The 15,971-nt window shown below is 45.6% G+C and overlaps 2 protein-coding genes across 2 annotated transcripts; one reads left to right on the top strand and one right to left on the bottom strand.

The window, feature by feature from the left end:
• Window positions 1-3,711: 3,711 nt before the first annotated feature.
• On the top strand, window positions 3,712-15,635 carry T265_02953 (hypothetical protein; the record flags this gene model as incomplete). The annotated part of the gene is made up of 7 exons (XM_009167332.1): window positions 3,712-3,899; window positions 3,939-4,047; window positions 4,084-4,245; window positions 4,282-4,387; window positions 9,352-9,723; window positions 12,993-13,531; window positions 15,579-15,635. The coding sequence occupies 7 exons, from the start codon at window positions 3,712-3,714 to the stop codon at window positions 15,633-15,635; spliced, it is 1,533 nt and encodes a 510-aa protein (XP_009165596.1).
• T265_02954 (hypothetical protein) lies at window positions 12,743-12,979 on the bottom strand (the record flags this gene model as incomplete). Its single annotated transcript, XM_009167333.1, has 1 exon — window positions 12,743-12,979. One exon carries the CDS (start codon window positions 12,977-12,979, stop codon window positions 12,743-12,745), a length of 237 nt encoding a protein of 78 aa, XP_009165597.1.
• Window positions 15,636-15,971: the final 336 nt, after the last annotated feature.

Raw genomic sequence — 15,971 nt, 5'->3', positions numbered from 1 at the left:
GAGGCGCCATGTGACGAGCAGATGCTGCACGTAAAACCGATGCATGACGGAGTCATCAGTCCTAAGTGCTGGGCCTGCAAGGGGAGAGTTACTAATGGGGTGAGGAGAGGGAGGGGGAAATGTGTGAAAGATAAGGAAGGGAGGCGTCAGAAGTAGCCTGTTTTCGCTTACCAGCCCTGCTGTATACAGCGAATAAGGCGGCCAGGCTGATGGCACCACGCGACGGCCAATGTGGCATGAGTTTGTTGGACGCATATATCATGGTCGTACATGGGTCGAGATAACGTCAGGCTAGATGGCGAGATGGCCCAAGTGGTTAGATTGCGAAGTTACTGACCGGAAGGTCTGTGGTTCGAATCCGACTTCTGCCTCTCGACTTCCCCTGTCTAGGCTTGGACAACCTGGCAGTATCCCAGCCCTCGTGCTTCCTTCGGGTAGCATGTCAGCTGGGCACCGGAATGGTGTTACAGCCGAACAATGTTCCGTAGAAATAGTAATGCATTTGCATTCTCCGCCATACACCGCTGCCTTGCGGTTAGGCTTTTGAGCCAAAGACTTTGGTTGCGGACCCTAATCGTCCTCCTGTCTAGGTGTGGGTAGCCTGACATCCGTTCACCTGTAGCACCTTTTCGGCGACTAACTTCCTTGCCACTAATAAGACGCACGAGGGTTGGGATACTGTCGCGTTGCCCAAGCCTAGACAGGGGAAGTCGAGAGGCAGAAGTCGGATTCGAACCACAGACCTTCCGGTCAGTAACTTCGCAATCTAACCACTTGGGCCATCTCGCCATCTAGCCTGACGTTATCTCGACCCATGTACGACCATGATATATGCGTCCAACAAACTCATGCCACATTGGCCGTCGCGTGGTGCCATCAGCCTGGCCGCCTTATTCGCTGTATACAGCAGGGCTGGTAAGCGAAAACAGGCTACTTCTGACGCCTCCCTTCCTTATCTTTCACACATTTCCCCCTCCCTCTCCTCACCCCATTAGTAACTCTCCCCTTGCAGGCCCAGCACTTAGGACTGATGACTCCGTCATGCATCGGTTTTACGTGCAGCATCTGCTCGTCACATGGCGCCTCAGGCATCTCCAAATCAATCTTCAAACCTTGACAACCAGTCTATCTGGCCGCCTTCAATGTCCGCACTCTGAGGCAAGCAGCTGTTCTTGCTCTCACACTGGACTCTTTTGGCATTGATGTGTGCTGTCTCAGAAACTAGAATTCAAGATGCAAGCACAGTGATTGAGCTAACTGCCCCACCAGTCTCCACTCGATTTCGGCTGCGCATCTCTGGTGATCCAGAGGCTGCTGTGGCGGTATGTGCAGGGATTGGTATCGTCCTGAGTTACCAGGCCGATTCATCCTTGCTTGACTGGATACAGTTCGTCTGAAAACGTCTGTGAAATAGTCTCACAAGGGAGAAGTTGATCGCTGTCTGTTCATCGTGTCTGCATGCGCCCCAACTGACTATTTCCAACGCCGTCAAAGATAGTTTTTATGACGCCCTGAATGTTTTATTTCGGCGAGATAAAAGCTCAAATATCGTGGTGATTGCCGAAGATTTGAATGCACAATTGGGCAGGCTTAGCGGATCTGAAATCAATTAGGAAGTTACCGATGGTGTGGATCAATAACTGACCGCCGATCGTTTTGGAACATATTTGTGGATCTGGACCATGCGCTCGTCCGTAGTCGCTTCTTCCTACGTTTTCCAGGGCCGCGTAAGGTGCGGACTAATCGCTTGGCAACTGAAAGACTGGCAGCTTTGGATATTAGACAGAACCGTCTTCTAGAGTCTTTCAAATGCTCCACAATCAGATGTGAATTCATACTGGGGCGAGGTTGCCACGTCTTTGCATAGTGGTGGAAATTTCGCCTGTGGCACAGTCCAACCAGACGCACGCAAGCACTGGCTCTAGATCCCCTGCCTGCCCCAGTTTCCTTCCTTTTTGGATTGTAAGGTTTTATTCAACTAATTTGACATGGTCGTGTTAGAGTGAAGCACCAGATCTCATCTAGTGTTTCTATGAGGGGTAATGATAACGGTGTTGTCAACATTAGTCTGTGTTAGGTTACCCGTCCTGTCGTTTGCAGCAACGAAGGTGATCGGGTTGATGACACCATGAGGCGACGGATGTGACCGGTTGCGGCACGGAATGATAAGTATCGACGGTGGTCGTGCGTTGTGTCAAGTTCCTAGGTGCTTAGCTGACGTGCCTGCAGGTGGGATCTTTTTTAGAGCGGGACAAGTCGGGAGTTATGAGGTAGTGAAGAAAGATGGGACGGCTCAGCAGTTGAATGTTTTCATTCATGCGCCCTAATGTATGAGGCGTAGAAAGCAAATCAGCTGATGTCACGACACAACAGCCGATGTGGAACGTCGTGTGTGGACGTCGTGTTCGTACGTGGACTGATAAATCCTCTGGGTGCCCACTCTTAGGCAGGAAGATTATTGGGGTCCCGAACCTACGTCCTAAAGCCCGACCATAAGGCAGTGGTGATGGGCGTAAAATTAATACGGCAGTGTAACTACCAGGAGACAAGTTACCACACATATGTTAATCCATAATCTGAAGGGTCGAGAAACCTTGCCAAGCTTACATCCGTTGAACAACCTGGTAGGAGAGCCTCTTTGAATAATGAAGTTCAGCTGTAACGTGGATAGTTGTCATACCAACCGAAGTTTGTACGAGGGCTGAGATGCTGCCAGGTCGCTTAATCCCAAACAGGATCAGTCGAGATTCCGTGGTTGGGTTTGAACCACGGACCTGGCAGCTAGAGACAAGTCGCGAGGCCAAAGGGGCAGTAAAAACGTGGTTCAAGGATTTAGATTTTCACGTCATTACAGGTTGACAACCTGCGGCGCCCGGTTCAGGTTCAGTTCAGTTTCCAGTAATGGGGTTAATGGGGGAAACAGCTTCTCTTCCGGGTAAAGGTTACTACCTCGTCTTGTGTAATCCATACGACCTTTGTTTTATGCTACCAGTATGTTTAGCTTTTTTCAGTAGCTCAGTTTTATATATGTGTATCGTGCTACTCCCGAAAAGCACTCAACGGCCAGGGTGAATGTCACGACTATCCTTTGTCACTATCTCCATGCCTGTCCTATCACGCTTCATGTCAATCATGCTTCGCCTTTACTTCCAGCTTATGTGCGTCACTTGTTCGACAAGTAAGGCGCTATTCATTGTGTGCAGTTCTGTCTTGTTCTCATATTCAGGATATAATCCGCACCCGTAACACCCATTTTTTTATCGGAGTTTGATACATACACACTGATTACTCCTTCCAGAAAAGGCAAGCCGCGCCCTTCCAGAAAGCAGACAGTTTTCCAAATAGGCAATTTTACTCCATTCCACCGTAGCTACTGAAACCCTGTTTTCTGGAGTCAACTGGTCCCAACTGATCTATATTTTTGCTGTGCAATAGAAATAGTTCCCCCTTGGTATGTTGTTTGAGTGCTACTTTTCGGGTGATGAGGATTCACCCTGATGAGACACTTGATTTCCTTAAAAAAATCCAATAAAACCGATTTTAGTTTTGACGATTAAGCCAATCTTAATCCATTCTTTGAAAAACTGCACCCATAAATATAGATTTCTAACTCCTTGATATTGAAATAGCAGTTGGATCCGGAAAGGTACCCTTCTCTTCCAAACTTATTGCTTTTTTGTTAACTCCAGCACACTGACTTACTCCATTTGGATGTTGAACGGTGAAACCAATTTGCAAGAGCATGACGAAGCCGATACTGTTTTATCCAGTTTACATGCATTAAATCTGGGGAGTGCATTTGAATGTGAACTGGAAAAATGTTTTCAATTACACCCGGACCTGGATTTTGACGAGACACTCAACTCCCATAACACAGTCCACCAGACACACGCTCCTGGGTAGGACTGTAGTTGGTGCTCTTTTTAAGGTTAACTTAGATGTTTGCGGCTCATGTTGGATTTTCTACCTGCGATTGACCCGTTTGATTGGCGCACGAGCACTCTTTTTCGCGAATTCATTAATTCTTTGAGTTTGGATTCAGAACAAGTGCGTTTCTATCACTCTCCTTACATGATTTACTAGAAGCCGAATGGATTGAACCTTGATTTGCCGGAGGACGAGGACCTTGCCTTTGCTTTTGATCATCACTCACTTATAACATCTCAGCTTCCAGATACATACGATGATGAAAATGAGCCCATCAAAACAGCAGAGGAAGTGATTCGTGAAATCGACTTGATTATGGTGAGTTATTCCTAAACGGACCACTACTTTTCTCAGGGACATGATGAAGACATCCTTCTTCCTTCGTTTGGAGAGCCATCCCCTAACGGCGATGCGCCCCTCTCCGGCGTAGCCATTGATGCAAGTCCGATTTCTGAATCAGGTATGGTGTTGTCGATGTCCTTTTGAATTTGTTGCTGTCATGTGCGATTCCATCCACCTACATCGAATACGTAAATAGTTAAGGCACTTTGTTTTAATATTTTACATATTCATGCTCGCTTAGTGAAACGGATGATCATACCTATCTTCGGAGAGTTGTAAAAATCATCAAACAATATCAGATTCACAGTGGATTAATGTGTCATCCAGCACCGTGTCAATGTTGTAGGGATGTGTTCATGTTAGAAAAAGCCACCACCTAAGTGGGAGTTGGCTTCAGGCAAATCGACTTGCCCCAAGGGATTTGTCCCGACCAAGTGTATCCACAGAAATACGGGAACGGAACGGACAGTCAGTGGCTTCGGGAGTGTTCCATCAAGGTGCATGTTTACATGGTCCTGTAGTGCGGCCCAACGGATTAGGGACATCTGGGACAATCGAGCGAATACGCCCACACCATATTCCGGTGTCCTCGTGTGCAGCAGTATCCAGAAACACAAACCCAACAGACGGAGATGGCCCACGATGAGCGCGCCAGTATTGTTCGCAATGTGAGTGGGAATTTCGTTAATATTTCAACCGACTTATCGTTCCCCTGTTTGACTAATCGCAATAAACGGCCATGGATAAAGAAGAACGCCTCGGCCGGTGGGCCGAATACTTCGGACAACAGCTATCGTGGCCGCCAGGTGACACTCATCTGGAGCCCACAGTTGTCATAGAATCCCGCACGGTGAGCGTGAATTCCGCTACGGCATCGGAGGTTTATTACTGCACATGTTATTCCAAGTGCCACAGAGCCTCTGGCCCGATTATCTCGAACCTCCATTGTTCGAAGATGGGGGTGAAATTCTAGGTCAGTGCTTGTCTGATCTGTTTGCCTGCATTTGGGAAAAGAAGACTGTCCCAGAAAACTGGGGAGAGTCAGTCAGCCTATTTTCAAAAAGGGGCACGTAGTGAGTATGGTAACCGCAGGGGCATCAGCTTATCCCAGGTTGTAACCAGACTGCCGGCGTCACTTTTGCTTCGTTGCCTTACGGTGGCTCGTGAGGCACTCACTCAAGGGCAACAAACGGGGTTCTGGCTTGTTGGGGTTGCGTTGACCAGATCTTCGCACTCCTCTTTGTACTAAAACGTACGTACAAGCGACCTATAAATTTGTGAACATAATACGTTCCTTGTATTCTCAGACTTCCGGACGTGAGAGTAAACGGTGAGCTCTTCAAAAGCTTCCGTACACTAGTTGGTGTCCATCAGGGTGTCCTTTCTCTCCATCCTTATTCAATTTCGTGATCGATGAGATAATGAGACGAACGCTCGAAGGTTTTCCAGACCCCGGTGTTCAAATAGCCTGTGACAAAATCGTTGTCGATCCAGAATATGCAGACGATATCATTCTCGTCTTTGAAGAGGGGAGAGAGGCTGACCAAAGTCATCCATTCCTTTGGTGTGCATTTTGCACCCACAAAGTGTAAGGTCATGTTCCTGGACATGCGGTCACTGAACACGCCACTTACAATCCAAGGGGTAGCACTCGAAGTTGTGGAGCGTTTTACGTATCTTGGAAGTTGTGTTAGTCCTGATTGTAGTGTGACAGATGAGGTCAGTGCACGAATCTGTAAGGTTTGAGTCGCATTTGCTAATTTGAGACACCTGTGGCGTCAAAGTGGTATATCCTTAAATCTCAAGGGATGTGTGTTTCAAGGTACAATCCGGGCTGTTTTCTTGTATAGCCTTGAGACCAGTCGTGTTCGAGCAGCGGAATGGAGACGTCTTCAGGTGTTCGACAATCGTTGTCTGAGGGCTACAGCTCGTGTGGAGACCGAGCGATCCCCACTGTGCCTTGTTGGAGACGCAGCAAGATATGTCTGCTAATCGATGTCAATGACATTTGTGTTGTCAGTTTATATGCAGATTACTTGAATGAGGTGTAGGCACCTCGGAGGAATTGTAATAAGACAGCAACAAGTCCCTTCCCCGTCCATTTTTATTCTTTCCACAATGAGGCTCTCAAGTAAAACCATCCGTGTTGAACACTGATGTCATGGTGTCTATGATGATGATGAGCGGACGGACGGTTTATTGAGCATGTCTGTCGTCAGATAATGAGCGGGGATCATGAACAAGGTTCACCACATTAAGCTAGCCGACGATAGTGCCATATATGCGATCGGCCATCGTTATCATGACAATATGATGTAATCTTTGATATCGAACCTAATGTTGTGGGATCATCAGCGCCCCTTAACTAGGGTTCTCTTAAGTCTACTGGAGTGATCTTAGGAACCGTTCGGGTCATGAAGGTTTCTAATGGGAGCTAATAGTAGGATGCGAAACTTATCGGTTAAAATTGACACTACTGTAATGCACACTCGAGTCGAATGCGAATCAGTTAATCAGAAGATCTAACAGAATAACCAATAGAACTTGCACCACACAGAGGTGCAATATGGGCCGGTCAGGAGCCGGAAGATCTGACCATGGAGGAACACACATCTCAAATAGATCAATCAAATTACACACTAGCCAATCGCCAAGGGTTGTAGATATAAGCTACTGTTTAAAAATTATTAACACATGCAGAATTAGATGAATCGCCCAGCCGACTAACCGCGCACTGACGATGATGAAACGTTTGCAACACAACGGCCAGGCTCGGTGAACGCATCCACTACCACGTGATCAACAGCTAACTTACTAGGCTAGGTAATTACTATAAATGTCTCCGAACAGTGTTGGCTGTTTCCCTTTCTTCCACTGTAGCATCAGTTTTCTGGAAATATCTTTAAAGATTTTGGAAGCAGTCTTACTCAACCTAGCGCAATAGATCAATCCCGTCCTTTCAATTTTTTATCGTCAATCCCAACCTGATAATGGCGGTTACCTTTTACCAAATAACCATTGTTTTCCGTGGCATTCAAGTGCAGTTTCATTGGATATTCATATTCCATGAGAGAGGCTGACCAAAGTCATCCATTCCTTTGGTGTGCATTTTGCACCCACAAAGTGTAAGGTCATGTTCCTGGACATGCGGTCACTGAACACGCCACTTACAATCCAAGGGGTAGCACTCGAAGTTGTGGAGCGTTTTACGTATTTTGGAAGTTGTGTTAGTCCTGATTGTAGTGTGACAGATGAGGTCAGTGCACGAATCTGTAAGGTTTGAGTCGCATTTGCTAATTTGAGACACCTGTGGCGTCAAAGTGGTATATCCTTAAATCTCAAGGGATGTGTGTTTCAAGGTACAATCCGGGCTGTTTTCTTGTATAGCCTTGAGACCAGTCGTGTTCGAGCAGCGGAATGGAGACGTCTTCAGGTGTTCGACAATCGTTGTCTGAGGGCTACAGCTCGTGTGGAGACCGAGCGATCCCCACTGTGCCTTGTTGGAGACGCAGCAAGATATGTCTGCTAATCGATGTCAATGACATTTGTGTTGTCAGTTTATATGCAGATTACTTGAATGAGGTGTAGGCACCTCGGAGGAATTGTAATAAGACAGCAACAAGTCCCTTCCCCGTCCATTTTTATTCTTTCCACAATGAGGCTCTCAAGTAAAACCATCCGTGTTGAACACTGATGTCATGGTGTCTATGATGATGATGAGCGGACGGACGGTTTATTGAGCATGTCTGTCGTCAGATAATGAGCGGGGATCATGAACAAGGTTCACCACATTAAGCTAGCCGACGATAGTGCCATATATGCGATCGGCCATCGTTATCATGACAATATGATGTAATCTTTGATATCGAACCTAATGTTGTGGGATCATCAGCGCCCCTTAACTAGGGTTCTCTTAAGTCTACTGGAGTGATCTTAGGAACCGTTCGGGTCATGAAGGTTTCTAATGGGAGCTAATAGTAGGATGCGAAACTTATCGGTTAAAATTGACACTACTGTAATGCACACTCGAGTCGAATGCGAATCAGTTAATCAGAAGATCTAACAGAATAACCAATAGAACTTGCACCACACAGAGGTGCAATATGGGCCGGTCAGGAGCCGGAAGATCTGACCATGGAGGAACACACATCTCAAATAGATCAATCAAATTACACACTAGCCAATCGCCAAGGGTTGTAGATATAAGCTACTGTTTAAAAATTATTAACACATGCAGAATTAGATGAATCGCCCAGCCGACTAACCGCGCACTGACGATGATGAAACGTTTGCAACACAACGGCCAGGCTCGGTGAACGCATCCACTACCACGTGATCAACAGCTAACTTACTAGGCTAGGTAATTACTATAAATGTCTCCGAACAGTGTTGGCTGTTTCCCTTTCTTCCACTGTAGCATCAGTTTTCTGGAAATATCTTTAAAGATTTTGGAAGCAGTCTTACTCAACCTAGCGCAATAGATCAATCCCGTCCTTTCAATTTTTTATCGTCAATCCCAACCTGATAATGGCGGTTACCTTTTACCAAATAACCATTGTTTTCCGTGGCATTCAAGTGCAGTTTCATTGGATATTCATATTCCATTTGTTCTTCTGTCTGCACCACTTTTTTCGTTTTTTTTCACATTTAATGGAGAACAATAAAAACGGTCTCTATCTTTGGCTGATATCATCTCCCAGTACAATCGCGCGATCCAAAGCACTGACTTTTGCGCGCGTGCATGCACAGGGGGGTGGTGTGCTGCTGAAGTTGTTGAACTCCAGTGAGGAAAAATTTACGAGCAGCTCTGTACTTCTTTTCTCCATGGGAGAATGAAGACGTCACCCATTCTCGGCCTCTGGTTTCCTGCTATGTTCACCCTGACGCACAAACGCACATAAGTTTCTCATCAAAACAAAAAAACTTATCTCACTTCTCCCATCATTCTGTTCATTTGGTATTGATTTTCTTCATAGGATTCAATAATCTAATTAGAATGATCTCATTATTGCATGAAGCCGTAGCTGCTTCCGGGTGAGCAAAGTGAAACGAACTCACTCTTTCGGCTTTGTTTTCTTGTAGATCTAGAAAATCTATCCCTGAATCAATTGAACGCGTTGTTGGAAGAACTGGAAGCATGTGTGCGGGAATATTCGGCCGTGTTGGTCCAAGAATTAGCTTATCGGGAAGAACTGGATTTTGAGCAGGAACAAAAAGACATATTTATTGCTCGTCTAGATGAAATGCTTCGTCGACTCGAAAGAAGGCGACGTCGCTGCAGTATGCCTCCTATCAGTAGTTCACTGAATCCTACGGTGATGGACACTGTCAAACCTTTTGACTATGAACACGGGAACGACGAATTCGAAGCGAGCGATTTCAGTAGTCCGTCAGTAGTGGGTCACACTGACAGACCTGTTGGGGGACAAAAATGTCCAGCTCCTGTACTCTCACGTGAGTCAACTATCTTTCGGCACCTTAATTCGGAGTAGCGCCTTGTTCTTCAGTTTCTCTCTCTACTCAACTGCTGTATTATTTGGGGGCGAGATGGCCCAAGTGGTTAGAGCGCGAATTTACTGACCGGAAGGTACGTGGTTCAAACCCGACCTCCGCCTCTCGACTTCCCCTGTGTAGGCTTGGGCAACCTGACAGTTAGGCACCGGAAGGGTGCTACAGCTGGACGATTTTTTTTATTTACCAGTAGCCTCTAGCACTGCGGGTTTACCTAACCTCGAGATAGTTCAGGGCAGAAAGTTTCAGTCCATTGGTCCTGCTGGTGTTCGGGACTCCTGACAAAATTCAGTTCTTGTTTCCGGGTTGCATGGCACCTGTGCCTCCAATGGTACCATAAGTGAACAATTCTGTCTGGATTATTTAGATTCACATGCCTGCATGGACTCTTGAAGTGCGGACTGCGCACTTTTTCATGAGTGGTTTGAGATTTGTCTGTTGCGTGCTTCCATATTGTTTCTCCCTTCATTTATAGATACTGAATACAGTGCCCTCCAAATTGTTCCCTTTCTCCCGTCTATGTACACCATCGGTGTCACTAACCTTGCTGCCAGGCTGGTGGGCAACCTGTCAAACCTCCTGAATGAGACTGAAAAAGCTAAGCAATTTTGACCTACTACTCCCCAACGCGGATTGCTTTTTTCAGAATTAAAGGTGTAACAATAGGTTGTTGTTTAGAAATCCTGAAGCAGGGTGTCTAAAAATTGGATCCAACTCTACTGGTTACCTCTGGGCTGCATACCGCACCATGCCTAATAAGTTAGATAATTGAAATTTTCTTACAGAAATGTGATTTTATGATTTGTGTGCAATATGGCGAATCACGAGACATACCACGGAGCATGAATACCACTACTGTTGGTCTGGGTTTTGCAATTATCGCCTAATCGGTTGACAAAAAAACCGGTTATGTGAATCGTATTCTAGTTGTCTAGCTCAGGCTTTTGATGTTCGCTTCCCTACCCTAAAAATGAAATGAAAGTCACGAGCTTCATTCTCAAAGACCTCATAGGACAGCACAGCTACGGTGGTCGACGTAAGGATGGCAGTGTCATCGAAGACAAATGAAGTCACGAACATTTCCGTATGCTATTTTCTGAGGGTAACTTCGCACATCGTCTGTCCCACGTCGCGACCCTCCGAATCACATTCGTAGGCGTGGAATTTTTAATTGTTCACCGGGAAAGTAGCGTAATTTCGATGACTGAGGGTCCTCATCGTCATTATGTGGTGCAATGCAACACTAGTGAAACTGGTGTTCAACTGCTAGACAACCATGGAAAAAGTCCTTTGTAAAAGGTGAGGGAAAAGGACAGGCATGGGCAATTATTACAAAAGCCTTATGTTCCTCGATAAAACATCCAAGAAAGAGATACCCACATGTAAAAAATATCAAACATATCTGAACATTGTGTTGGAGCAGTGAATCGTCAGCGGGATCGACCGAACATCCCTTGCGCACCTCACCCAACACAAGTCCAGCTTACAACGATAGACAAGTATGAGCTAGGTAGTTCTGCTAGGGAGTGACAGTAAATTCGCTACTGGGTTCGCGTATGTGCCATGTCCTGCAGGATTTCCAGCCATGTGTAAGGGTGATCGCCTTACTACATCCAGAAGGGCGCAAAGATCTTGCCGCTCTCAAAATGAGAAGAACCATCCGCATCGCATTTTACCACATCATAGTCTGTCCCCTCCGAGCCGTTTGCCAACAACAGTTTGCTGTGGAATACAAGTTTCTCTTCGTCCATTTAATACACTACCCATAAGGTTTCTGAAAATTCGTCGACAGTCCACGACCGGTTTCGCCCTTCTTGTGGCTAATGAGATAGACACAGTCCCCGAGTTTCCGACTACCTTATATATTGTGGGTAGTGTGAGGAGATTTGGGATATTTTGTGTGGGATTTCGTCCTGTAAGTGAAGCCAATCTATGCTGAAAGACCGAGAAGCACTGTACAGCTGTTTCATCCTTATTGGGAATCATCAGCAGTGCGCATCTCACGAAACTCCGAAGAGTCTCGAACCCGCGACCTCCCGGCTAGTAGTTTGAACCTTATGTTCTGCTTGGTCCCAAGTTGCACGAAATTAGCGGATTCACTCCTTTGCTTAAAAGTTTGGTTTTGACGGGAGTAGTGTATTACGTCTACACATCTATCTAGATATCTCGAATATCGTATCAAGTGAAAGGCGAGGCGGCCAGGTGCAGCACATTCAGTTGCTTAAAAAATCACCTGGATTCCAAATGAGTATCCCGTCAAAACCGAATTGGTATGCAAATGTGTGTTTTTAAGTTTCTCTTTGTTTGACGTTGGTTGGACATACATAATACATGCTTCAAGTACCCTAACTTGATCAGCTTTATCTGCTGCTCGAGCAGAAATTTACGGACTCGCCGCTCACGGACCGTTTCATTATGTATATGCTGAGGTCAGTTAAGACCTCTTCTACTGCAGAGAAATCGGTGATCGAATACGTGAATATGCTTGAGATATTCAGGCCGAATTTCAAAGCTATAGAGTGGAACTGCTGTCATGGTCATTTTGTGCGCACGACGTTTCGACCTCAGTGATATTTGTTTCTGACTCCAAACAGGTCGTAATTTTGCAGATATTACTTGTGCCTTGATGATGCGTGCGTTGACTGTAAAGTTGTCACAGTGGGGTTACGGCTGATGCAGCTGTCGAGATAAATAACCCCATCAACAAACTGAAACTACTTTTGAATTTTAGAGATGCATTTTGGAGTGAGAAAGCCTGAGGGAGGATCTTGAACTTTGAAGCTGCGAACTGTATGCTAGAACAGGGGACAATTTTCGATGTCCTAGTTAGCCCAGCGATCAAGGCACTGGTCCTTGTTGTATATTGCTCTCCCAGCTTTACCTTCGGTGGCCTCACTGGTATTTTGATTTAGTTTTGTGCACCAGACATTCCAAGTTGCACTAACTGCTCTCGGGCGTATATTTAGTAAAATGTGCTTTCTGCACACACAGAAAGGAATTTCATTTGTAGCTTGTTGAACTCCTTTAATGAATGTTTGCAAATTTTTCGTACAAATTCTTCCACAGCTTTGGAAATGGTGACTTTCGCCTCTGGGCGAAAGTGGTCGCATTGTCGTTCAATCTTTAACATGATTACTTGATATTCAAAACTCATTGTAGAAAATCCGTGAGCATTAATGAGATCCATGACTTCCTCCATTTGTCAAACATAGGTGCACAATCGGCTGCACACGCTGCTGTCGCCGCGGCTACCTCAGCCACAGCTCTACTGAAACGCCAATGGCATCGACTAAGTCGTGGTCCGGACGAACTGAATAGCGTTGAGCAAAATCTACTTTCGGATCAGTGTCCCGTGAATTCTGTCCGCAACCCTTACGAGCGAATGGATCTGCATAACTCCCGTATTTGTCGAAGCAATAATAGCTCTTCAGGCAAGTCTGCTCCCCATCCTACAGTAAATTCGTCAAGGGCTGCAACAATTGTCCGCCTGCGCAAATGGGCCAGTCGGAAAGCCAGTGAGGCTTTGAATTCAGGAACCAGTGGTTCTTTTCGCGCACTCTTGCGCCGAACCGCGAAACGCGATGCTGCTTCTGGGATGGTCCCGATGTGCATACGAGAGGCACGTTCAGCGGTGACAACACCAACGTCATCCCAAATCGAATTGCCCACCATCCCACCTACACTCACTCACTCTGCGTCTGGCCATCTTGTTGGAAATCAGGAGATTAGTGCAGACATTCTTGAGTATAAGGTGAGTTTTATCAGCTCCCTAGTTCCGAAAACATCAAATGCAAATTTCCACAATGGTTTTTTCGTTATTGCTATACCTAATACATAGTATCTAGCTGGTTCTCAATAGCTTCAGTCGCACTGAGCTTATAAGTATCCGTCTTACCCTATCTGCGGTACAATTGTAAATTATTCGTATTCTACGCAAATTTGTGTTCATTTCGGGAAGCGGAACACCTCGTTTCATCCTACCTCAACCTGAATTTTGTGCACTAATTGTCCACTTTCCCGTGGGTCGTTCAGTTCGTGCCTAGTGTGTGCTGACCTCCGATAACTACCTTGGCCAGTGAGGTAAGTTTTCGACCACAACGTTGCGTAAGCCATTCGGGTAGGTTTTTCCAACCAAACGGGGCGGGCATTTTCTATCCTCCATACTTCTGTCATCCACACGCACGTCGCACGTGGCTTTTTTTGTTCTGTCTGCGTTGGTTTTTTACGTGTTTCAATGCACACCTGAGCACATTTGCTTTACTGAATGCGCACATTTATGGTAAGGCAATCAAGTCACACTAATTGAAGGTGGATCTGGTGTCCAGTATAGATGCCCTTTCTTTTCATACGCTGGTCTCGTGTATTCTGATTAAGTGAATTTTGCGCGCCTCTGCTGATAGTCACTGCTTTTTGATACTGGGTTATACGTAGCCCTTTTGTCGTTCTCAATTCACCTCGTCCCGTCACTGGTCTTCCTATCCAGACAGGAGTAAGTGAATTTCGTAGTGTAAGTTCTACAGATGAATTTCGCCTTATTCGATATGAACTAGGTCACGTGATTCATCTTTAGGCCTCAATGGGGAACATATCAACTGAACCGTTTATATATGTTGCCCCTGTAAGGCTTTACTAAGTGTTGGGTATCGGCTTAAAAACTTGCATTTTCTATATACAGCCGAGCTCCGAGGAGCGAACGCTTCACAAGAGCCACTTAATGAACTCATTCACCAATTTTTTCACTACTGAAAAGAATAGATTTAAAGGGCTATGCTGAAGGGTGGCTTACAGTCTACTCACCCACCAGACATGAAGCAGTTCACATGGCTTAGTAAGTTCCCGGTGAAAAATTTGAAGATCAAGAGCTAAGCTTGGTGCTTAGTGGCATACCCTACTTCAGTGACCCTATCGAGTGCATTTTGAGCTTTGAAGTTACGCAGAAGACTCTGACATGCAACACTTACCGTAAGTTACGTTTACCTTCTTCCAAATAGCAATTCCCACTTTCATACCGGTCCAACGGAGCCATGGGTAAGCAGTAGCTATCACCGCATGCTCATCATTGGGAGGCTGCAGATTTTAAACCTTCACCTAGGCTCCAATAAAACGCATCATCGACTCATCTTACTGTTGCGCTAGGAGCCTGAAGCGAATGCCATTGACTCTACGAATTTTTCATTCCTTATCAGGGAAAAGGTATCACTTGTATCGTCACTTTGTCAAGTCGGTTAAATCATGCGAGAATCGTAAAGAGCGGCTATCGCACGTTAAGAATTGTTTCATCAGTATACCAAAATTAACGATAGTGAACTAGGTATCGTGGTGTTGTAGTCATGTTGAACAACTTCTTGAAGGTTAAGATTAGGACTCATCATCCTAAGAACCATTTTGTACGTCCTGTGTTAGACAATGTATGTTGGTGGTCTACACACAATTTATTGCATATTTTACATCCAAGGCTTCCAACAGGTACCACAGGATGTTCATTTTTTTACCCGTCACCTACCAGACATATTTCAGGTTGTTTTTGCCAATGCCTGTTGATCTGCTTATCTCTTTTCTCAGAATTTAACAACTACGATACCTTATCATCGGTCGCCGTATGAAGAGGGACCATCCGTCGAACAGCTGCAAGTGTTTAACGAACTGCTTCTGGCCATTCTCACAAACAATCCTAATCTCACCCCCATGCTGACGGACTACATACTGAACGGTATAGTTTTAGTTTCCCACACACACTTTCTCCATGTTTGTGTGTTTTTCATTTCGACACGCCAATTTTTCGGTCATAGCTTTTTCAGATTACCCGTGCCAGAATGCTACCAATGCATCATTACATGGATCGATATGCCCTGTAGACCCAGCCCCGTGCTGGCGAGGCAAAGCAATTTTACGCTCTGTTGATCAACCGCAGTAGTTCAATTAACCGTGTCGAAAATGAAGGCGGTGAAGCGAGATAACACAGCCGCAGGTCAGCCGGATTCCACACAGGATGTTTCTGATTTTCATTTCCCTTTTCTTAGGGAAAGCAGTATTGAAGTTAACCCCGATGATCATCGGTAACTGGGAAGTTGTTGTGAACTAGGATGTAACAGCTAGGTTGTAGTCTATAGAGACTCAACCACTGGTTTGTTCTTTAGACTGAGAAACGTTGCAAGAAAGCCCTTATGAAATGCTGATGATCCTAATATGTT

The sequence above is a fragment of the Opisthorchis viverrini genome (genome assembly GCF_000715545.1).
Source record: "Opisthorchis viverrini unplaced genomic scaffold opera_v5_39, whole genome shotgun sequence".
Taxonomy (NCBI): domain Eukaryota; kingdom Metazoa; phylum Platyhelminthes; class Trematoda; order Opisthorchiida; family Opisthorchiidae; genus Opisthorchis; species Opisthorchis viverrini.
Note: the sequence above shows the minus strand (reverse complement) of the source record. Positions and strands in the feature narration are given on the sequence as shown.